This window comes from Desmodus rotundus, chromosome 8 (genome assembly GCF_022682495.2).
Source record: "Desmodus rotundus isolate HL8 chromosome 8, HLdesRot8A.1, whole genome shotgun sequence".
Classification (NCBI taxonomy): domain Eukaryota; kingdom Metazoa; phylum Chordata; class Mammalia; order Chiroptera; family Phyllostomidae; genus Desmodus; species Desmodus rotundus.
The window spans coordinates 49336609-49361864 of record NC_071394.1 but is presented as its reverse complement, the minus strand read 5'-3'; the positions used below and the strand labels follow the sequence as shown (position 1 = coordinate 49361864).

Genomic DNA, 25256 nt, shown 5'->3' with positions numbered 1-25256 from the left:
GCGGAGTAGGAATGATAGGCCAGGTGCAGAAGGTCACCCAGGGCAGAAAGCCCTGGTTTCCTAGCACAGACAACTGTAAGGTGGGACTTCTATAGTTAAAAGCTGCAGGAGCTGTCAAAAAGAAAGACTACCTGCCCCCCACTGAATTTATAGGTTAAAACTGGCAGAGACCAGCTCATCTAACATATGACAACTAATTTAACCTAAAGGTAACCCCTAGCCCCATTATATGTTCATTGTAATACATGAGCACGCTAAAGGAGACACTCCACACTACCATGACTGGGAACAAAAAGCCCATGTAAGGACACAGATTGGCAATGGGGCTCCTCTGTGAAACATCCACCCACTTTCCTGGAAAGATTCTGAGTATTCTCCCCCTCACTGAATACCCTGCCCCCAATTAAATGAACCTCAATAAAGGAAGCAAATTTGTTGAAGAAGGGCTGCTCCATCTGTGCAGTAGTCCACTCTCTGTCTCAGTGTCTCCCATAAACATGCTTTGACTTTAAACTCTATGCTGGCTCGAGTTTGAATTGTTTTTTGTGGGAAGCCAAAAATGCACAGTGGGTCATGGACCCTAAGTCCCTGGACCACCAAAACGGTTGCATCAGCTATGTTATTTTCTGAGTTGATGACTATGTTTTAAAACAGACTGAAGTGATGGTTGCACATGTCAGGTCCAGGGTAGGGCACCTCAAGATACCCCATAATGGCGTAGTGAGTATTTTGAACTAAAGTTACTTAAACTATACTTAAAATAAGAAAGCCCTGAACTCTCTGTCCCCCTACAGACAAAAATAAACCTCCCATGTGTTTGGTGTCCTCTCTGCTCTTGAAGGCTGAGACACAACTTTATCACAATAGTTTAAAGAATCCAGAGTTGAAAAGCTTATGTAAACAAATCTTGTACCATCTTTACGAATTTACTATCCAAACTCAAACTTTGTTTAGATTCCTCACAAAGTAATACTCATACCTTGCTTAGATTCCTTTGTGATGAGCAGTAAATTTCCTGTTCTGTTAATTTATCACAAATTTAGTGTTTCTTTGGCTAAAAGGTATAAAAGGTACCTGGTTTGACCATTTCTGTGGGCCTAATTTTATGATCGGAGCATCAGACTGTGATTCTCCCTTGGGCATGTATCAAGTTGGTTTTTCTCTTGTTGATCTGGTCTTCTGTCAAGTCCTGATTTAAGAGTTTAAGAAGAGGAGTTTTCTCCCTCCCCTACATGCTTATCTGTGAATATAATAAAAATCATTGAACTGTACACTTTAAATGTGTAAACTATATAGTGTATATATATTACATGTAGATAAGCTATTTAATTTAAGAAAGACAGTCTTTCTGATGATAATTGGCCAGTGGGTGGTCTGAACTGATTCTTGAGACTAATTCATAATCTTCAATGTAAGCTTCATTACCTGCCTGTTATGTTCCTGCTTCTGTGGTGGTATGCATCAGCGCTGTCTCTGGTGAACACATATCAATCGACTCAAGTATAAAGAGCAGGAGGACAATATGAGGAAAAATGTATACGAATGTGTGTGTAATTATATCAACAGTTGATATTTAAAGACTTTTGCCCTAAAATAACTATATATTTATGGCAGAAATGTATTATACAGTGAAGAGATATATTTTTATTTGGTAAATTTGATACAATTAAAATTCAGCACTTGATATTAAAATTTTGCTTGCTTGATCTTGAATATTTAAATTAATATGTTTGTTTGTTTTAAATACACCAGTGTATAAATAACTTAGGAAACCTTCCTAAGAGTTTAGAGATAATTTAGTCTAGGTTTTATTTCTATAGAGCACAGTTTTGAAGAAGGGATTTGACATCAGCTTTACGTGGGGTTTAGCCTCACCCACTTACAACAATGGGTAAGTTAACCTCTCAATACTTAATCTTATTGCTTGTAAAGGGATAACAGTCATTGCTGGATAGCAATAAGCACCAAGTGAAACAGAATACAAAGTATTTAGCTCAGAATATAGCACCTAAATAGCCATTAGTAAATATTAACAATTATTGTTTATAAATGATAAGATTGAAATGTTAATAATATTTATTATTTTATTTACTTTTTAAAGATTTTATTTGTTTATTTTTAGAGAGAGGGGAAAAGAAGGAGAGTTAGAAAAACATCAATGTATGGTTGCCTCTTGTTCACCCCCTACCGGGTACCTGGCCAGCAACCCGGGCATGTGCCCTGACTGGGAATTGAACCAGCAACCTTTTGGTTTGCAGGCTGGCACTCAATCCACTGAGCTATACCAGCCAGGGCTGTCGTAATTTTTCAGCTATAATTACAGCTGAAAAATTACAGCCAATTACAGGTTGTAGAGTAGGGGCTTGTGGGTGAAAGGTCACTTAAACACAACAGAGGGCCAGGCCAGGTTTCAGTGCCTGTGAGCCATGCCCATTTTCATTACACCGTGGTTCAGTTACGTGTTTGTTCCTTCTGGAAGGGAATAACTATAACATGGGACTAGAAAGCTATGAGCCAGGATTGCACACACTCTTCAGGGTTTAAAAATAATTCCTTTCAGTTTTACAAGCTGAAGACAAATAGTTCATTTTAACCAGAGAATGAAAAGTGGGAGCAAGACTGTTAGCGTTGCGGGTGGCATCTCCTCTTCAGGGCATCTGCTCTCCCACCTGCAGCACCAGTGAAAATCTGCTATGTATTCATTGGTCTTAGGCTCTGTGTGGGCTTAATTTGGAAATCACATGGATATACAGATAATTTTGCTTTCTACCTTTCCATAGTCAAATGATCTTTATAAAATTATGGCATTTCAGGAAGCTATACAATAAGTTTGCCTATGAAGATAAATCTGCGATTTTGATATTAAATATCAATGCATTTGATTTAAAAATTCTTGGATTAGTGTTTCAAATTAAGGATTTTGGACATAATTTTTAAAATAATAATTATAATTTTCACAGGAGAGTCTCAGATTTTGTTAAAAATTCTCATAAGGTAAACTAAACAATTTAAGGTTAAAAAGCAAACTAATAATAGAAAGGGAAGTAGATAAAATCTGAAAGTAAAGTGAATTAAAACTTACTTAAATCATATTATTATTTAAGTCAATAATTATTTCTTTCAGTTTTATTAAATTTATTTCTTCCCCTTATCGTTTGGGATTTTAGGAAATTTTGAAATGGGTACCCTCCTCATTGTATACTACGTCATATCTCATGTTTGGTCTTCAAGGCAAGATGTCAAACAGAAGACCTAGAATTAAACTGTGGAGACATATAACTATGTCAACTTCTGAGACACCTACACAATTTTTATTCCAGAAGTTTCAAAGCTGTCTAATGAATAAGATAGATAAAATAAAAAAGGTAATGGCTGAGTTTTATTTCACTCCCATACAGGGGAATCTCTGGCTGGAGACAATGTTTGGGAGCGAAAATAATGTTGTACATGAACAGATGACATTCGGCTTAATAGACACTGATAGCATCAGGGACATCATACTACCCCAAATTATAATCACTGAGGAATGTTAATAAAGAAAGCATTGCCCTGGCTGGTGTGGCTCAGTGGATTGACTGCCAGCCTGTGAACCAAGGGGTCACTGGTTTGATTCCCAGTCAGGGCACATACCTGGGTTTCGGGCCAGGTCCCCAGATGGAGACATACAAGAGGCAACCACGCATTAATGTTTCTCTCCCTCTCTTTCTCCCTGTCTTCCATTCTCTATAAAAATAAATAAAATCTTTGAAAAAAGGCATTAGAATAGATGCTATACTCAAAGTTTTTCTGGCTATCACCTGGGAAGAATTTCTGCCATGTGCAGTGGCAAAAAGTTGCAAGAAAGGTCCCCAAAGCCAAGATTTGTCAGGAGAATGTAGCATAGTTACAAGCCTTGTCTTCCAACAGCACATTTTAAAGTCAGTGCTTTCAAATCAGAAAGGAAATTTTGTTGTCCCTCAGCCAAGATTTTTAAAAGAGTTTCTGGGAAGGAAAACCTGAAATAACAGTATTACATGTTCTGAGTACAGTGAAATTCAGAAACACCTGTCAGAATCTTAACTATATTGGCAAAAGCCTTTCAATTGTCTACCACACACTCTTCCTTCTGTTACATCTAGCTGAGACATTTGAGATTATAAATAATAGTCCTCACTACAAAACCTCCATGTGTGTCAGCAGTGGTTACTTGACTCCATGAAGTAAGAATGAAATATGTGTTCATATCTTCACGTGCATAGTTATGGCTAACTGAAATTAGCCAGCAACAAATAGATAAATGATCAACACTAAAATATTAACTCTGCACTAAAATAATTTCCTAAGCTGTTCATTTCATATGTGTAGTTTATAACAAATCATGTAAAATTATACAATATTCAACTTTTAATATTATAAAGTATAATGTTAAAGTATGTAACATGCATATTTTAGATCTCAGATCTAAAGAAAATAGATAAACCCAGTATTTTTTCCAATTTACATGTGACAAGATAAAGGGAAAAAGGATTTGTACAATAACATTGCTATTTTAAATGAAGAAATAATTATATTTTGAAATATAAAAACAAAATAAAAATGGTTTAAAATAAGAAATATAGTAACAGAATAAAAGTTTTAAAAATAGAGTGTGGCCCAGTTGGTTGGAGCATTGTCCTGGAGACTGAAATGCTGTTTGTTTGATTAGGGCAGGGCATGCCCGGGTTGTCCGTATGGTCCCCAGGCATGTGTCCTGACCAGGAATCGAACTGGCTACCTATGGGTTTACAGGATGATGCCCAACCAGCTGAGCCATGCCAGCCAGGGCTCACATCAGTATTTCTCTCTCTCTCTCCCTTCTTTTCTCTCTGAAGTCAATGAACATGTCCTTAGGTGAGGATTAAAACTGAAATTAAAAAAAGAAAAATAAGGCCCTGGCTGGTGTAGCTCAGTGGATTGAGTGCGGGCCTGTGAACCAAAAAAAGAAAAATAGAAAAGCGAAGATCAGTGGTAAGTACTGAGAAAACCAAAGTGGAAAGCTCTACTATTAGTCATTTATCTTCAGGATAAATGAGTTATATTCTAAATAAATCTATTGATGCTTATATTTCTGGTTGGTTTGTATGTCATAAATTTTTTTAAAAATAATTTCCTTTTTTGTTTAACCTCCCAAAATATGGCAACAATCACAGTTCACGTGCTACTTTTATGGCCAATATTTTGAATGCAACATACACACATGGAATTTTGAAAATTACTGTATTTTTTGTGTCTAAAAGTTTTACTTTGATTGAAATAATGAAATCATTAAGCTGAAATTATTCATTTGGCAGAATTCTTGATATTTTAAAAACTGCCTAGGTTAAAATGTGGTATTTTACTAAAAATAAATAACAATGTATTATTAGGTTTAAATTATAAGTTGAAATTAAAAAAAAAAAAAGAAGTAACATTTTTAGCTCCACTCTCAGAATTAGAGTCAATGCAGGTTAGAGAAAAATGCATACCTAAAATGAAACCTACTCTCACTATTGAACTTTATTCATACTCGGCTTTTGTGGTCTCTTCATGGACTTCCAAAGTCACACCTTTAAATCCTTGGCAGCATTCTCAGTAAGTATTGTGGTAAAAAACGAAACAAACAAACAAAACCCTGTCTATTGAACTTTAGAATTGCCACAACATCATTTCCATACTTAAACCTTATAATTTGTTCTGTGTGTCTTCCTGGTCTTAATTGATGATAGATAAAGTACAAGTATATTTTAAAATTAATATTTTATATAGTAATATTATTATTATTTGACTACATAATCTATTCCATGTTGATCAGTTTTCTAAGCCATTTTCATAATGTCAACTAGAGCTATCACACTAAACTTTGAGTTTTAATTTTCAAGCATATATAACTTGAGTTGTATTAAAATTTCATGAAGCATATGCTTCAGGTGTATGATTTTCACCTTACGTAAGCAAAATGCCTAGCCCACCAATCAAGATGAATATAAATTTCAATGACCTATTTAGAGATGAAGGTTTCTAAAATGTATTTTAAAGTCATTGAGTTAACTTTCCCAATATTTATATAATTTCTCAGCATTAAAAAAATTCTGTTTGGCTTCAAGATGATAAGTTGCAGGTGTAGTACATCTTTAATAGCCAACAATAGACAGAAAGAAAAGCCCATCAGTGTGGTGATTTCAAGGGGTTGGGGGGAGGGAAGTAGGTGGAGGAGGAAGAAGGTATAGGGGAAATAAGTGGTAATGGAAAAAATACAATAAAAAGTGAACAATTAAAATAAATTTTGAGGAAAATTTTTTAATAGATTGAAATTAAAAGATAATTTTTATAATCAAATGCTAAACTTTAAGTTTATCCTATATATTTGGCAATGTAACATGAGATTTTACTCTTTTCTTAAAAATGAAGACTAAACAAAAGAAAAAGATGAATATAATACAATTAATACTTAACTTATATAAGACCTCATTAGATAGAACTTGTTCTGTCTACATTCGCCAACAGGTCAGTATTTCCCACTCTGGTTGGTTAAAAGATGATATGCACACTCAAGCACCATATTTATTAATTTAAATGAAAATAGGTACAAAAGGTAATTAATTAGTATTATTCAATGCCAGGTGAGGTAAAATTTCCAATACTTTTGTAAAATTTCTAAATCCAAAAGTGACCAAGGGTCTATGAGAAACTACTTAGCTTACATCTCAGTTCAGATATTGAGGAGTTACAGTTATGCTTGTCTAATTATTAACCTTCCCCAAATTAAAATACACCAAAAATACAGCAATATAGTATGTCTTTTGTAGGAATAGACTGGAAAGACTGACTACCTTTATGCTTAATCCAAATCCGCCTACAGTTTGTCTTCTAATGGTCACCGTTCTTTCCTGCAAGACAGGATTTTAAGTGGTTAGCTTTTCATAAAACCGTATTCGCACAACATATTCCTCCTTTAAGTTTTGTTTTTACTCTTAAATATATAGAGACTCCAAATCTGGCAATAAATGGAGTTTTAAAATTTTAAATTAAACATTAATAATTTATTTGACAAGATAAAAGGACTGCAGTGCTGTTAAACAGCTAAACTTGTAAAATTAATTCCTTTCAATGATTTTTTGGACATATTTTGGAATCAACTTTTAAATCTCTTCTCATTTTCACATTATTATTCTTGTTGCCTAAGAAATGACGAGGTTCTGGTTACATCAAAGCAACTTAATGTCAATGGTAAATATTATCTTTTAACTAAGCTCTTATCTCGATCACTACAAGTCATATGTTTATGGAGATTTGAGAGCAGAGCTTGGAGGCTGCTATGTCCCAGCACATAAATGATTCATGTGTATTTCTGGGATTGCAAGTGCAAATAAGCCAGGTTCAAAATGATTGCTTTCCTTTTATTCTTTAAAGTGTTTTACACCTAATTAATAATGAAATGGAATTATCAATTTTCAAAACCAGTTCTTTTTCCTCCCATATTGGAAACAATAATTCAATCATTGGTATATGAAAATTTAAAAAAATCCACAAGGAGAGACATTTGAACAAATTCTTTAATCTCCAATATTAAATCAATAATACTCTGTTTTAGGGTAGTAATCTCTACATAATGCATATTCTGGAACCATGGAGAAAGGTTAAAAGCTTTTATTTGCAAGCTTCTCCATTTATTTATAACTTCTCATCTTCTTGAAATTTTTCCTGTCCATAAAGATGTGAGACACCACTTTTCTCCCCTTGCACCTGCCACACACATTTGTCATCTGGTTCCTGCATCTTACAAATGCCTAATCTATTTGCATTTCTATTCCTATATTACCTTTTTCCAAATCCAAATGCTCCTCTCTTTCTTATAGATGAATTTTCTCTTTTATTCCCTAGTTTTAGAGGGGATGTGTGGAATAGATGTAACATCATTTGAAAAAAAAACAGGAGAAAATTTGAAAAAACGTGTGCCTCTAGTGGCTCTTTTTAAATGTTTTAAAACAGCATGAACCTCATCAATTTGCAAAGTTACACACTACCTTAATTTTAACCAAATATTTACATTTCATAAATAAAAACAAAACAATGCTTAAAGAACATGATTGCCATACAAGAAATTAAGGTTTATTAACTGTTATTTATTTTTAATTAAAAATAAGCCTTATTGGTTGGAGATAGTTATAAATTAAAAGATATTAGTGTCAATGAGTAGCATTTAATAACATAAATTTTCTTCTTTTGACCACATGCTAAGTAATTTGGTCTATTTTAAAAACATTTAAAATTTTACTCTTGTAACCAGTCACCTAATCATGTTTTCAAGCCAACATTAAACTTATGTTTATACAAATAAGTTTATAGATGCAGTACAGCTTATGCAAACTGGCTTAAAACATAGGACATCATATTGAATACTATATTAAATAACACTATAAACTCTCTTTTACAATTAATAAACAAACATTACTTTTCATTGGTGGTGTCACAAGTATGAGAAAATGCATTGTTCTAAAATTTATATTGCACAATTTATAAATATAAACATACCTGCATGCACAAAAGCAATGAAAGTTGAACACATGCATTATAAATATGGAAAATCTAATTTAAAATAAATTAAATATTTTGGGAGTGTACTTTTATTGACTAAACAAAAGCAATCTGTTAAATTAATTAATCTTTGATTATTTCCCATTAAAAGATTAATTAAAGGAAACTTGTACAATACAAATAATGTTGTGATTAGCGTCAGAGGCTCTATTAATGACTCAAATATTTACAATTTAAAGTGTTTGGCAAATTAACTAAGCCCTCTGTGTCTTTGTTTTTAAATCTATAAAATCATAATAAATAATATACAGTAACAGTTTTGTTCTGAGGACTAATATTTGCGAAGGACTTTGGCATATAGTAGAAACTTAATGAACTAACACACATACAATCTACAATTCTAGACAGAATTTTTTACTTACTAATCCCATAAATATCTAAATAAGATTTTCCATCTCATGTCCCAATACCTCACAGAGTAGCTCAAATACTGGAAGACTCAGACTCAGGGTTTGAAGAACTAATCGACTATGTTTATTCTTATAAAACAGAGAGTCAAACTGATTTCACAACAGTGCTTATCATACTAAACTAACATTCTCGGAGGGCAGAGCTATTTTCTTAATTCCTTTTCTGTATAGAATAAATACTTAATTCCTTAAAATAGCATTAAAACCAATGGTGAACTTAGCTTAGACAGCTCACATAAACTGTCTTAAAATAAAAATTTCAATCTGTCAAAGTAAGTGTGTTTTAATTGGCAAATACTGTCACCTAAATTTTCTGGTACCTTTCACAGCAATCATTAGCCCAGAGGGCAACCTGGTGGGTAAATTCTATCTAGTAGCAAATATGTACTGAAATACTGCTTTTCTTTGAAGGAACAACAAGCATTCTGGGGTGGCCAAAGGTCCCTGCAATGTCTTTATTCATTCTCTACACGACTGCCTTACAATCTTTGGTGGAGAATATTAAGAACATGTTCCAAATCCAATACAAAATTACTGATTCAGATAGGAGTTTGGAGAGATTAAATAGTCAGCAGAAACTTCTGAAAATCTCAGAAGCAGCACGTATCTTAATATTTTTAATAACATGAGCACACACACATACACATGCAAACCCCAGCCATCACCTCTACATGCTATCGCTTCATCAGCTGACTATTGAGAAAATTAAGAGAGATGGGCAAGACAAGTTACATCTTGATTTTTAAAGCCAAAATATTAAATTGGTTATTGCAGGCAGCAAGAATAAAAAGGCAAGTAACTGTTCTCACTGTGGCACCTTGCTGATAATTCTATGCTTGGTAGTTATGATCTCTGTCACCTTTCTTCCTCTCTGTATTTGGTGTTTCCATCCTTCGCCCTCCAAAATGCTAATGAACTGTTTCAGCTGTTCACCTCATAAGTCAGAAAATATTAGAAAGCTGGTTTATATTTAGTTCTATTTATATTTAGTTAACATATCTTTCTTCAGCATCATAAAAGTGTTGCCTGGTAACAAAGTTCTTTATTTTGGAAAACCATGGTATTATCTATTATTTTATTATTTAAAACACAAAATTAAGGTGGGTTTCATATAAACTCATATAAATAAAATATATTTATTTAATCTTCCTATTTGTTACAAAATGTAAAGGATGGAGTACTAAATAATTTGGGACTATAAAATAACATGCTGCATACTGGGATAATCATAATTAATCTTATGAAAAAGCTTATTTTAATTGTTTAACCTGCTTGATATGAAAATATAATTCTAACTGCTCTCTAGAATATATTATATTTGAAGTTCTCTCTATACTATATGAACTATATGAGAACCAAAATCTGCATGTTACCAAATAAAAAAATGTACGTATTATATATCCAAGGTATAAACATTTTTGAGAGATATATGTAAAAAGAAAAAAATGAGCACAATGCAGAACCTAGAGAGATCATCAAGTAGAGAATTGTATTTATTAATTTGATTCGATGGAAACAAAAAAAGAAATGTAATAGAAGAGCTAGGGAATGCCATTAACTCTGTTTGATCACTCAGGAAGAATGAAGAGTCTTGAAAGGAATAATAATGGTCGTAGTTTCTAATTATTAAAGCTACTCTATAAACATATAATTCTCATTGGACATATGATTATATATTAAAATATTCTATTTCCTTAATTTATTTTTCCACTACAGTTTTCAGAGAGCTAATCCCATGTGTTATTCACAGTTGTATTCCAAGTATTTAGCATATGCCCTAAATCAAAGTTAGGAATTCAATAAAGTTTCTTTAAACATTTTCACACATAATCATCACACCAGCTCACTGGCATAGGCAATATTTTTCTAATTTAGAATGAGAAGACAAATGCAAAGGATTTAAATTAACTTTACTAAAATCCAAATCATGATTTAAATGAATGTGTGAAATTCATCACATTCTCTGATTTCCACTGTCTTTTCTATCATAATGAGCCCTGGAAGAGCTGGTGAATTATGATCAAAGAAACAAAGAAACTAAAACATCAAGGTGCACGGTAGTAAACAGGGAGGGAGTTGTGAGCAATCGGATGTTTTCCCTCTGAGATTGGAACAAAGCAAGGATGTTCCTTGCTACTGTCCTAGCTAATGCAAAATGGCAAGAAAATAAAATAAAAGGCATACAGATTAAAGAGGAAAATGCAAAACTTTGTCCCTTGTCTATGTAGATAGCTCCAAAGAATCAATAAAATTGTCATATAACTAATTAGTTATCACAAACTAAGAGGAGACAAGGTTAATACAGTGATTCCTGGAATATCATTTCATTAAATGTTGTTTCATTATATGTTAATGAGAAAATAATCAATTACTGGCTGGACACATTGTCTGTGTGAAGTTTGCATGTTTTTTCCATTGTTATCTCTGGGTACTCCAGTTTCCTTCCACGTCCCAGATACAACATGCATGGTAAGCGAATTGATGTGTCTAAATTGTTCCAATATGAGTGAGTGTGTGTGTTTGTAAGTGTGCAAACTGTGATGGAATGGCATTCCCACACTGGTCCCTGAGCTGCTGGGATAAGCTCCAACCACCATGACCCAGAGCTGGAATACGAAAGAGGCTTTAAAAAGAATTTATTGCTTCTTTGTATTCATCTTAAGTGTATGATAGCTTACATTTATTCAAATGATTAATACTAGAAGTGTTTTGGGCCTTTTCTTAGAAGTTTGGTGATGTTTTTGTGACCAGCAATATGCCATGGGAACTTTACTTTTTTATATCATTTAGCCTATGGTAAAATTGATTTTATTATACATTGTTTCACTTAAACTTGCAGTTTCTATCGATGATATTAAGTGAAGACTTTCTGTTTACAAAAGTCAATTGTTCTGTTGTGTATGAGACGCTGGAATTTGAAACTAAAATGACAATACTATTTACAATATCACACTAAAAAAAGAATATTTAAGTGTAAATCTAACAAAGTGAATATTTATATGTGGAAAACTACAAGACTAGGGAAAAAATCAAAGAGGATCAAAAATAAATATGAAGATATTCCATATTCATGAATTAGAAAACTCAATATTTCTGAAATGTAAGTTCTTCCCAACTTGACCTATAGAATCAGCGCAATCTTAAAACTCACAACAAGCTATTTGTGATTATCGAGAAACTGGTGCTAAAGTTTGTACGGAAAGCCAAAACACCCATAGTAGCCAACACAATATTGAATTGGAAGAACAAAGTTGGAGGACTCAGGATACTTGACACAAGACTTACTATAAAGCTGTAGTAATCAAAATAGCCTGAAGTTTTTTAAAGACTAAATGCATATATCAATAAATAAAATAGAGAGCCCCAAAATAGAACCAAAAATAAATAAATAAATAAATAAATAAATAAATAAATATATGGAGAGACAGTCAACTGATCTTTGACAAAGGAATAAAGACAATTTAATGAAGAAAAACAGGATAGTCTTTAGACAGAAAAGAAGGATTCTAGACCTAGATATTATGTCTTACACAAAAATTAACACAAAACAGATAAAAGATCTAGAGATAAAAGTCAATATTATAAAGCTTTCTAAAGAAAACATAGGGTAAAATTTACATGGCTTTGGGTTTGGCAATGAGATTTGAGGTGTAACATCCAAAACATGGTCCATAAAAAAAGAGAAAATTGATCTTAGAATAAATTAAAATTAAAAAGTTCTGAGAAAGTCATAGAAGATGGCAGCGTAGGAAAACATGGCTCACCTCCTCACACAACCACAGCAAAATTACAACTAAAATATAGAACAACCATCATTCAGAACTGTCAGAAATCAAGAAGGATGAAGTACGACAACTACAATATTAAAGGAACCGCATCCAGCCCTGACTGATGTGGCTCAATGGATTGAGCACAGGGCTGCAAACCAAAAGGTCACATGTTCGATTCCCAGTCAGAGCACAAGCCTGGGTTATGACCCAGGTTCCCCAGTTGGGGGCATGCTATAGGCAACCAATCCATGTATCTCTTGCACACTGATGTTTCTTATCCTTTCTTTCTCCCTTCCTTACCCTCTCTCTAAAATGAAAATAAATAAAATCTTTAAAAAAGACCCACATCCATCCAGACTGGTAGGAGGGGCAGAGATGTGGAACAGTCTGCTTCCACATCCATGTGTGGTGGATAAAAATTTGAGAAGGATACCTCAGGAGTGAGGAGTCCCTGCCCCCCCAGTCCAGGGTTCCCGTGCCAGGAGAATAAGTCCCCATAACTTTTAGCTGCAAAACCAGTGGGGATTGAGTCAGTGTAAGAAACTTCTGGAGACCCAAGCAGTTCCCCATAAAAAACCCACAGTGGACTTACACAGACTCACTCCTTTTGAATTACAGCACCAGGGTAGCAGCTTGAAAAGCACCAATGGCATACAGGGAGGCACTGAAGGGTCTGGTAGCCCGTGCCATATCTGAAACGCCATCAACCTGGCTAACACTGTTTGCCCCACCTTGGAGATCCCCTGAGGCTTTATCCCACTCAAATTACAGGCCCACCCAAGATAGAAATAGCTGGTCTTGGCCCATGCTTCATGACTTCCTAAATTCTATCAAACAAGCAACAGCTGGCTTCTGTAAGCTGCCAGCACACTGCTCCTCTACCTCTTGCTAAGTGGGCCCAGGCCCGGCACTAGCAGCAGCCAGACTAGATACACAGATTGACATCAGCTGGGAACCTCCAAACCCAGCACAAGTTGCAGTCATCTCAGATGCTTAATAGCTCATGCAGGGTGGCCCTGGGCAGAATACAGGTGGGGGCTGACCTTGGCCTGCACCACCTGGGAAAGCCCAGAGCCTGCCCTACCCTGTGGACAGCCACAGACCACACTGGAGCACCACCACCCCTCCGCTGCATAGTTGCTCTTCTCTGGATGGCAGAGGTTGGTGGTCAGTGTTCACAGCCAGTCCTTGCAGCTGACTGGCCTGGGTAAATCCCTCCCATTGACCTGTGAACAGCAATCAAGGCTCAATTACAAGAGGAGGGTATACTCAGCCCACACAAATAGTGCAGCACAAGTACCCAACTTGGGTGATAGGGGATGCTGTGCCACTGGACCCTACAAGACACCTACTACATTAGGTCACACTACCAAGACAGGGAGTCATAGCAGCTCTACCTTATACACAGAAACAAACACAGAGAGGTAGCCTACGTGAGGAGACAAAGAAACATGGCCCAAATGAAAGAACAGATCAAAACTCAAGAAAAAGACCTAAACAAAATGGAGGTAAGCAATCTATCAGATGCAGAGTTCAAAACACTGTTTATAAGGATGCTCAAGGAGCTTAGTGAGTACTTCAACAGTATAACAACGATCCACTTAGAAACAAAGAATACACTAATTGAAATGAAGAACAATTCACAGGAAAAACAAATGAATGTATGAAGCTGAGAATCAAATCAATGATTTGGAACAGAAGGAAGCAAAAAACAACCAATCAGAATAAGCAAAAGAAGGAAAAAAAATGAGTATAGTGTAAGCAGCCTCTGGGACATCTTTGATCCTTTTAACATTTGCATCATGGGGTGCCAGAAGGAGAAGAGAAAGAGCAAGAAATTGGAAATCTATTTGAAAAAATAATGAAAGAAGACTTCCAGACTTCTGGCCAAAATGGAGGCATAGGTAGATACACTGTGCCTCCTCGCATGACCAAAATAAGGACAACAACAAACCCTTATCTGATTGTTTATTGGGACCAACAAATCCCAACAAACAACCAGAACAGCCAGAAAATTGAACTGTATGGAAGCACGACAACCAAGGAGTTAAAGCAGAAATATTCATCCAGAACAGTAGGAAGGGCAGAGATAGGCAGCTGGGTGAAAAGGACTCGCAGCAAGGCGGCAGTTTGCAGACCAGGTTAGGCGGCATCTGGTGGAGCAGGTGGTCCCACATTTATGTGAGGATAAACCAGGAAGAACACCTGGGGAACTAGACAGACTGTGCAACCCAGGGTTCCGGCATGAGGAAATAAACCTCAAAAACTCTGATTGTAAAAACCTGTGGGGGTTGTGGCAGTGGGAGAAACTCCCAGCCTCACAGGAAAGTTCATTGGAGAGACCCACAGGATCCTAGAATGTACACAAACCACCCACCAGGGAATCAGCACCAGAAGGGCCCAATCTGCTTGTGGGGAGTGGAGGAAGTGACTGAAAGCTAGACGAGAGCCCAGCAAGCGGCATTGTTCCCTCTCAGAACCCTCCCCCACATACATCACCACAACGCAGCGATGTGGATTGCCCCGCCTTGGCAAATACCTAAGGCTCTACCCATTACTATGTAACAGGCATGCCGAGACAGAAAAAAAAAAATGGCCCAAATGAAAGAACGGGTCAAAGCTACAGAAAACATACAACAAAGTGATTAAGAGATTACTAGAGTTCAAAACAGTGGTAATCAGGATGCTCACAGAAATGGTTGAATATGGTTGCAAAATAGAGGAAAAGTGAAGGCTATGAAAAGTGAAATAAAGAAAAATGTTCAGGGAATCAACAGTGACAGGAAGCAAACCAGGATTGAAATCAATGGTTTGGACCAGAAGGAAGAAATAAATATTTAAGCGGAACAGAATGAAGAAACAAGAATTCAAAAAAATGAGGAGAGGCTTAGGGACTTCTGGGACAACTTTAAACGTTCCAACATCTGAACAGAAGGAGAAGGAGAAGGAGAAGAGAGAAGGAGAAGAGGAAGAGCAAGAAATTGAAAACTTTTTTGAAATATTAATAAAGGAGAGCTTCCCTAATTTGGCAAAGGAAATAGACTTCCAGAAAGTTCAGGAAGCTCAGAGAGTCCCAAAGAAGTTTGACCCAAGGAAGAACATGACAAGGCACATCATAATTACATTAGCCAAACTGAAAGATAAGGAGAGAATCTTAAAAGCAGCAAGAGAAAAGTAGACAGTTACCTACAAAAGAGTTCCCATAAGACTATCAGCTGATTTCTCAAAAGAAACCTTACAGGCAACAATTATTCCAAGTCATGAAAGACAAGGACCTACATCCAAGATTACTCTATCCAGCAAAGCTATCACTTAGAATGAAAGGGCAGATAAAGTGCCTCCCAGAGAAGGTCTAGTTAAAGGAGTTCATTATCACCAAGCCCTTTAAAATATGAAATGTTAAAGGGACTTATCTAAGGAAAAGAAGATCAAAAACTATGAACAGTAAAATGACAACAAACTCACAACTATCAACAAACAAACCTAAAAAACAAACAAACTAAGCAAACAACTAGATCAGGAACAGAATCAATGGAGATCACATGGAGAGTTATCAGTGGGTACAGGGTGGGGGGAGAATGGGGGAAAAGGTATAGGGAATAGGAAGCATAGAGAGAGGTAAAAAATAGACATGGGGAGGTTAAGAATAGTATGGGAAATGTAGAAGCCAAAGAACTTATATGTACAACCCATGGACATGAACTAAGGCGGGGGGAATGCGGGTGGAAGGGGGTGCACAAGTTGGATGGGAATAATGGGGGGAATAGGACAACTGTAATAGTGTAATCAATAAAATATATTTTAAAAAGAGAAAGAAAACTTCCCTAATTTGGTGAAGGAAACAGATATCCAAGTCCAGGAAGCACAGAGAGTCCCCAAAAAGATGGATTCAAAGAGGTCCACTTCAAGACACATCATAAGTAAAATACCAAAGGTTAAAGGTAAAGAGAGAATCTATAGCCAAGATTGCTCTACCCAGCAAAGCTATCATTTAGAATCAGAGCAGATAAAGAGCTTCCCATACAATAAAAAACTAAAGGAGTTCACCATCACCAAACCATTATTATATGAAATATTAAATGGACCTATTTAAGAAAAAGATAAAAACTATGAACAATAAAATGGCAATAAATACGTATCTATCAACAATTGAATCTAAAAAACAAATGGAGGAAATAAGATCAGAGACAGAATCATGGCTATAGAGAATGTTTTTGATGGTTGCCAGATATGAGAGGGTGTGGAGTAATGGGTGAATAGGTGAGGGGATTAAGAAGTACAAATAGGTAGTTACAAAATGCCCACGGGGATATAAAATACTGTACAGGAAATGGAGTAGCCAAGAACTTATGAGTATGACCCATGCACATGAACAATGGTGTGGGGATTGCCTGAGGGTGTGGGGTGTGGAGCTGAGTGGAGGGGGCAAAGGGGAAAAATCAGAACAACTATAATAGCATAATCAATAAAGTATAATTTAAAAATAAAATTAAATTTAAAACTTCTGCTTTACAAAAAGACACTATTGAAGTAAAGATAAGACAAGCCACATATGGGAAGAAAATACTGCAAAACTTATATCTTATAAAGGACTGTTTCCAAAATATACAAAGAACTCTTAATATTAAGCAAGGCAAATAAGCAACCCAATTAAAAACTAACCAAACAATTTGAGCAAACATCTTATCAAAGAATATACATTTATCAATTAAGCATATGGAAAGAGGCTCTTGTCATTTATTATTAGGGGTTTCAGATTAAAACAATAAGATAATATTACATACCTATTAGAATAGCTAAAATCCAAAATATTACAATACCAAATTCCAGCAAGGATTCTCATCTACAGGAATTCTCATTCTTTGCTGGTGGGGACTCAAAAAGAAGTTTGGTAGTTTCTTACAAAGCTAAACGTAGTATTAAAACATGATCTAGGAATTGCACTCCTAGATACTTGAGTATTTTAAAATTTATGTTTACATAAAAACCTGAATGTAATTAGTTTATTAATTATTGCTCAAAACTGGAGGCAACCAAAATGTTCTTCAGTAGGTAAATTGAATTAACAAAGAAACAAAAACCTATGCTACATCTACACAATAAAATATCATTTAGCAATGAAAAAAAAAAAGAAATACCCAGTTGCAAAAAGACATGGAGAAACCACAGTTGTATATTACTAAGTAACTGAAGGTGCTTGAAAAGTATGGATTCTCTAATTCCATTCATATGACTTTCTGGAAAGGCACTACTATAGAGACAGTGAAACTATTAGTAGTTGCCAGGATTCAGGTTGGGAAAGGGAAGGTTGAATAGGTGAGGGACAGCGGATTTATGGGGCAATAAAAGGATCCTTTATGATAATTCTGTAGTGGATACATGATATTTTGCATATGTCCAAATCTATAGAATTTTATAAAACAAAGAGGAAACCTTACTGTAGGCAAATTTAAGAGAGTGATTTAGCAAGTTAAGGGTTCCAAAAAGAAAAGCATACTGTGGTAAACAGTATAACTGTATTATGAAGGTGTGCTACCACCTCACTGATAGGGGGAGGGAGAAAGTGCTTACTTAGGTAAGTCTAGATATAAATGGAGTCTTTAAGGCAAACAACTGCAGACCAAAGACCAAAAGAACTGAACATGGCACTGCACTCGAGTTGTTTCACGTGAGGGCATGCTCTGTGCTCTCGTGGTTTACCATTGTTTCACCTGAGGGCAGGGTCAACCATTCTAATACTACTCTACATGTATGTTGAAAGTAAACAAGTAAACGGATGCTGGTTGGGAGAAACCAGTTTTTCACTGCTCAAGTGGGAATTCAGATACACAAGGAGAGAATGCTAGAATATTTCATGGGGTAATGGAAGATAGTTGGAGATATCAGTATTAACTCATGGGTATCCTAATATAGATACAGATGGTTACGTAGAAAAACATTTATAGATATACGAATATACACAAGTTATTTTTATCTTTTTAAAAATGTCTTTACCAAGATATAATACATATATCATAAAACCACTCATTTAAAGTATATAATTTAGTGGATTTTAGTATTTCAAAGAGTCATGAATCCATTACTACAATAAATTTTAAAACATTTGCATTTTATAAAAAGTAAACCCGTACTCTCAGTCCCCATTCCCCCATTCCAGCTCTAGGCAATAACTAATCTATTTTCTGTCTCTACAGATTTGCCTACTTTGGCTCCTTACCATGAGGTTTTCAATGTTTGTTCATGTTATGGCATGTATAAATACTTAACTTTTAAAAAATTTTTAAATTAATTTTTATTGTTCTTCAATTACAGTTGTCCCCATTCACCCCCATTCGTCTCCCCTGCCCTACCCTCCCACTGCCTGCCACATTCATTCCTACCTCCTAGTTGTCTTTCTCCTTGAGTACTTTATGCAAGTCAAGTACTCCTTGACTTGACCCTTCCCCTGTTTTGCCCCATTATCCCCCTCCCTGCCCCCCTCTGGTTACTGTCAGGTTGTTCTTCATTTCCAAATCTCTGGTTTTATTTTGCTTGCCTGTTTGTGTTGTTCACTAGGTTCCACTTATAGGTGAGATCACATGGTATTTGTCTTTCACCACCTGGCTTATTTCACTTAGCAAAACACTCTCCATTTCTACCCTTGCTGTCATGAAGGGTAGGAGCTCCCTTTTCCTTCCTGCTGTGTAGAATTCCATTGTGTAAATGTACCACGGTTTTGTGATGCACTCATTTCCTGATGGGCACTTAGATTGTGTCCAGTACTTGGCTATTGTAAATTGTGCTGCTATGAACATTGAGATGCATAGGTTCTTTTGAATTGGTGTTTCAGGGTTCTTAGGGTATAGTCCCAGCAATGAATTTACCAGGTCAAAAGGCAGTTCCACTTTTAGTTTTCTGAGGAAATTCCAGTGTTTTCCACAGTGGCTGCACCAGCCTGCATTCCCACCAACAGTGCACTAGGGTTCCCTTTTCTCCAGAACCCTGCCAGCACTGGTTGTTTCTTGATTTGTTTATGATGGCCATTCTGACCAGTGTGAAGTGTTATCTCATTGTGGTTTTAATTTGCATCTCTCTGGTGACTAGTGATACTGAGCATCCTTTCATATGTCCCTGGGCCCTTTGTATGTCCTCCTTGGAGAAGTGCCTACTCAGGCCCTTTGGCCATTTTTTTAAATTCGATTGTTTGACTTATTGGTGTGGAGTCATGTGAATTCTTTATATATTTTGGAGATCAAACCCTTGTCTGATACACCATTAGCAAATATGTTTTCCCATATTGTTGGTTCCCTTTTCATTTTGCTGATGTTTACTTTAGCCATGCAGAAGCTTTTTAATTTGATGTTGTCCCATTTGTTCATTCTTTCCTTTACAACCCTTGCTCGAGGGGGCATATTGGTGAAAATATTGTTCTAAGGAGTATCTGAAATATTCATGCCTATGTTCTCCTCTAGGACTTTTATGGTGTTGCAACTTATATTTAAATCTTTTAAACATCTTGAGTTTAATTTTGTGTGTGGTGTTAAGTTGGTGGTCTAGTTTCATTTTTTTTGCATGTAGCTGTCCAGATCTCTCTGCACGATTTGTTGAAAAGGTTATTTTTATTCCATTTTATGCTCCTTCCCCCTTTGTCAAATATTAATTGACCATAGAGACATGAGTTTATTTATGGGCTCTCTATTCTGTTCCATTAAGCTATGTGTCTGTTCTTATGCCAGTACCATACTGTTTTGTTTATCATGGTCTTGTAATGTAGTTTGATATCGAGTATTGTGATCTCTCATACTTTGTTATTCTTTCTCAAAATTGCTGTGGATTTTCAGGGTTGTTTATGGTTCCCTATATATTTTTGAAATGTTTGTTCTATATCTGTGAAATATGTCATTGGTATTTTAATAGGGATTGCATTAAATCTATAAATTGCTTTGGGTAGTGTGGACATTTTGATGATGTAAATTCTTCTAATCCATGAACATAGTATAGCTTCCATTTATTTGTGTCTTTCTTTATCTCAATCTTCAGTGTTCTGTAGTTTTCTGAATACAGGTCTTTTACCTCCTTGGTTAGGTTTATTTCTAGGCACTTTATTTTTCTTGTTGCTATAGCAAATGCGATTTTTTCCCTGATTTCTGTTTCTGATATTTTGTTGTTGGTTTATAAAAATGCCTTCAATTTCTGAATGTTGACTTTGTATACTGCTGTTTTGCCAAATATACTTATTAGGCCTTACTACTCAATACTTCGTTTCTTAAATTGTCCAATAACATTGCATTGCATGGGTGCACCAAAGTTTACATATCCATTCACCCACTTATGTACATTTGGGTTGTTTATATTTGGCTATTATTAATGACAGTGGTATGAACATTTCTGTGACAGATTTTGTGTGGACATACGTGAACATTTGTTCATTTGAGTGTATGGCAAGAAAGGAAATTGGGAAATTTCCTTTCCCAACTAGGAAAGGAAATGAGGCTGTTTTCTAGTGCAGTTGTACCATTGAGCATTCTCAGCAGTGTCTGAGAATTCCAGTGTGTTAAGATTCTCACTAAAATTTTCTTATATCTCATTTTGATTATAATCATTCTCATGGATATAAAGTTATCCTTTTGATATGTACTTATTTGATGTCTAATGATGTTGAGCATCTCTTTATTTGAGTAATATACATTTTTACATATTCTTTGGAGATATGTCTATTCAGATCCTTTGTCTATATTTTATTGTCCACTTTATCCATGTTATTCTGATAAATAAATATATATAATTTGCAAATATTCTTATATTCTCATAAAAATATATGAGGTCTGCCCTGAAGGTTTCCAACCATGAAATATGAAACATAGAGACATTTATTGAAGAAGATACAAGAAACATTGTACATAGGACAAGACACCTCAGTCCCCCTCAAAGTAGGTACCTCAGGACCTCACACAGTTCTCCCAATCACCATCAGCTGCTCTGTCATATTTTCCTGAATCTTATTGATGGTCTAAATCTCTTCCCTTTCAAAGGTGATTTTAGTTTTGGGAAAAGCCAGAAGTAACAGAGTGCCAAATCTGGAATCTAGTTGGGCTGAGTCACCTGGGTGATTTGATGTTTTGCAAAATCTCTGCATGAGACGTGATGCATGAACAGGCGTGTTGTTATGATGAAGCTGCCACTCTCCAGTTGTCCATAGCTGAGGCCTTCTGAGTCATCTGGATAGTTTCCATGGAGGAATGTTCAAGCTTAATGCAAAATGTGATGCAGATTCATTTCTCTATTTGCTCAGTTATTCTGAATGCTAAGGCCCCTCAGTACACATGCTCACTGAATGACATCTACCGCCCCCACTGACTAGTACAGTTAAGTTGTCACTGTTCACACATTTACATTCCAGTCCCACCCTCCTTGGCTACCCGGTTACATCAACATTACACAAACTGTTCTCACTATATTAACAATGGCTGGACTTTTTCTGGACAGACCTCATCATATTCTTTATATATTCTAGACATAAGTCCATTCTCAGATTCATAATTTGCAAAAAAAATACCCTCCTATTTTCTGTGTTGCCTTTAAAACATCTTGATAGTATACTGTGAGGATCAAAAATTTTATTTGGTGATGTACAGTTTATTTTTTGTTAATTTATACCTATGGTGTGGTAAATAAGAAATCATTTATCAATCCCATATCACAATTTTTTACACCAATATTTTCTTTGAGTTTTGTATTTTTACCTCTTAAATATAGGTTTTTTCATCCATTGGGAGGATTTTTTCTGTATATGGCATGAGATATCTCCAAATTTATTATTATGCCTGTGGATATCTATTTTTCCCAGCACCATTTGTCAACAACAACAACAACAACCACAATTCTCTCCCCAATTGGTTTTGTCACAGCTAACAACGAACTGGCTATAAATGTGAGGATTTTCTTTATGGACCATCAGTTTTATTCCAATTAGTTGTATGACTATCCATATGCCATATGTGAACATACCCTACTCTGTCTAGATTACTATTTAAAACTAAGTTTTGAAATGAAGAAGTGTGACTTTCATTTTTTTTATTCATTTTCCAATTTTTTTTGACTACTTTAAGACCCTTGCATTTCCATCTAAATCTTAGTATTAGCTTGTCTATTTCTGCGAAGAGGCAAGCTGGGATTTTAATAGAGATTAATCTGTAAATGAATATGGAAGTCATTGCTATTGCATTAATACTGTCTTTGGATCCATGAAAATGTCATGTATTTCATGCAGGTCTTTAATTTCTGTCAGCCACATTTTTTTTTTTTTTTTACTTTTCAAGTATATGTTTTGTACTTTTGCAAATTTATTCCTAAGTATTTCATTTTAAAAATTTTATTTTAAATGAATAATATTTAAAATTTATAATTCCTTGGTCTAAAGAAATACTACCTTTCCTTCTAAAATGGCTTAGGCATTAAACTTAAACTTACCTCTCTATATAATTTCACACACACACACACACACAACTTAGCAAATGAGGAGAAAAAATTATAAAACATTCCTTTCTTTTCTTATAGCACATCATCTCTATATTGCATTGTGTATTTTCTACTTAAAGTCAAATCTTCTGTCACCAAATATTTGACGCCCTTCAACTTTGACTACCTTTCCCCAACCCCTTTTCTGTCTGGTAACCACCATGTATCTATGAGATTTTGTTTGTTTATGTTGTTTGTTGATCTGTTGCTTTCAGTTTTATATCTCATGTATGAGTGAAATTATACGTTTTTTGACTATTTCTGTCTGAATTATTTTGCTTAGCATGATATTCTCAAGGCCCATCTACACTGTCACAGATAGCAGTGTTTCATCTTTTCTTATGACTAAGTAGTATTCCATTATATGTATGTACCACATCTTTATCCACCCATCTATCGAATGAAACAACTTTGGTTGTTTCCATTTCTTGGCTACTTTGAATAATGTTGCAATAACATAGGTGTACATATATCTTTATGAAAAAATATTTCAAAATTTGGGGGTAGATATATAGAAGTGGGGTGGCTAGGTCATATGGTAAATCTATTCTTAATTTTTAGAGGAATCTCTACGCTGTTTTCCATAGTGGCTATACCAGTTCACATTCCCACCAGTAGAGAATGAAGATTCCTTTTTTCCCCCAACATCTCCAACACTTGTTAATTGTCTTGTTTATAACAGTCATTCTAACAGGTGTGAGATGGGTCTCACAGTAGTTTTGATTTGCATTTTCCTAATAGCTAGTGAAGTTGAGCATTTATTAATATATCTGTTGATCATTTGTATGTCCTCTTGGGAGAAATATCCATTCTTAATGCGACCTCTGTCAGAGTTCCAATGACATTTTTTTAAAAAATAGGACAAAAGTCATCAGATTTGTATGGAACCACAAAAGACCTCAAATAGCCAAAGCAATCTTGAGACAAAAAGAACAAAGCCAGAGGTATTACACCCCTGACTTCACATTGTACTACAAAATGACAATAATCAAAACAGCACAGTATTGGCAGGAAAACAGACACACAGATCAGTGGAAGAGAATTGAGAGCCCAGAAATAAACTCACATATACGTAGGCAAATAATTTTTGACAAAGGAACTAAAAATATACAATGGAGAAAAGAAAGTCTTTTCCATAAATGGTTCTGGGAAAATTGGAAAGACATGCAAAAAAATGAAGCTAGGCTGATATTTGTCAACATGCACAAAAATTAACTCATAATTGATCAAAGACCTAAATATAAGACTTGAGACAGTAAATGATATAGAAGAAAACAAAAAAATAAACTTATGGATCTTGGGCTTAGGTTTTTATGAATTTGACCTTTAGTGCAAGGAAAGTAAAGGCAAAAATAAATTAATTAGACTGTATCAAGCTAAAAAGCTCTGTGCAGCAAAAAAAATAAATAAATCAAAAAAATAAAAAGGTGAAGAACTGAACAGGAGAATATATTTGCAAACAGCACCTCCAACAAGGGGATAATATTATATATTTATATATATAAAATATGTGTGTGTATATATATATCTTACAAATCAATAACAAATAAATACTCTAATTTTAAAATGTTCCTTTTTATATGTTCTTTTGCAGGTCACATTTAATACACTTCTAGGGTAACTGATTTATTTTCTTTATTTCTGTCTAAGCTCTGGTGGACCCTTCTCCTGCTACATAGGTGGCAGAGATAAAAGAGGCTGTCATTTCCCTAAGCCCCTCAGAAAACATTGCTTATAGTCCTTTATATTAACTCTAACAGTGGTTAGAAAAAGGGAGTTTTTGAAATTTAAATTTTTATGTTTAGCTTAAAAGATACCATTAGAGAGAATTGGGAATTGTGTGATTCCACTTTCATTTCTCACCACTTACAAAACTGAAATGCTAATGTCTTTATAGCTCTGCTCTTGAAAATGAGCATCTATAATGTAAACAGAGGCACAGGGATATCAAGTCCTTTGATCAAGGTCAGTCAGTGGTGAACCTTCA

The 25256-nt window shown here is 35.1% G+C and overlaps 1 protein-coding gene across 1 annotated transcript in view; it reads right to left on the bottom strand.

Annotated features, from left to right (window-relative positions):
• Positions 1–25256, bottom strand: part of SNTG1 (syntrophin gamma 1) — a 534413-nt gene that overhangs the window by 307327 nt on the left and 201830 nt on the right. The window contains exon 4 of the mRNA XM_024578290.3: positions 6828–6884. Within this exon, the coding sequence (XP_024434058.1) occupies positions 6828–6884 (57 nt within the window). The remainder of the gene's footprint in view (positions 1–6827; positions 6885–25256) is intronic.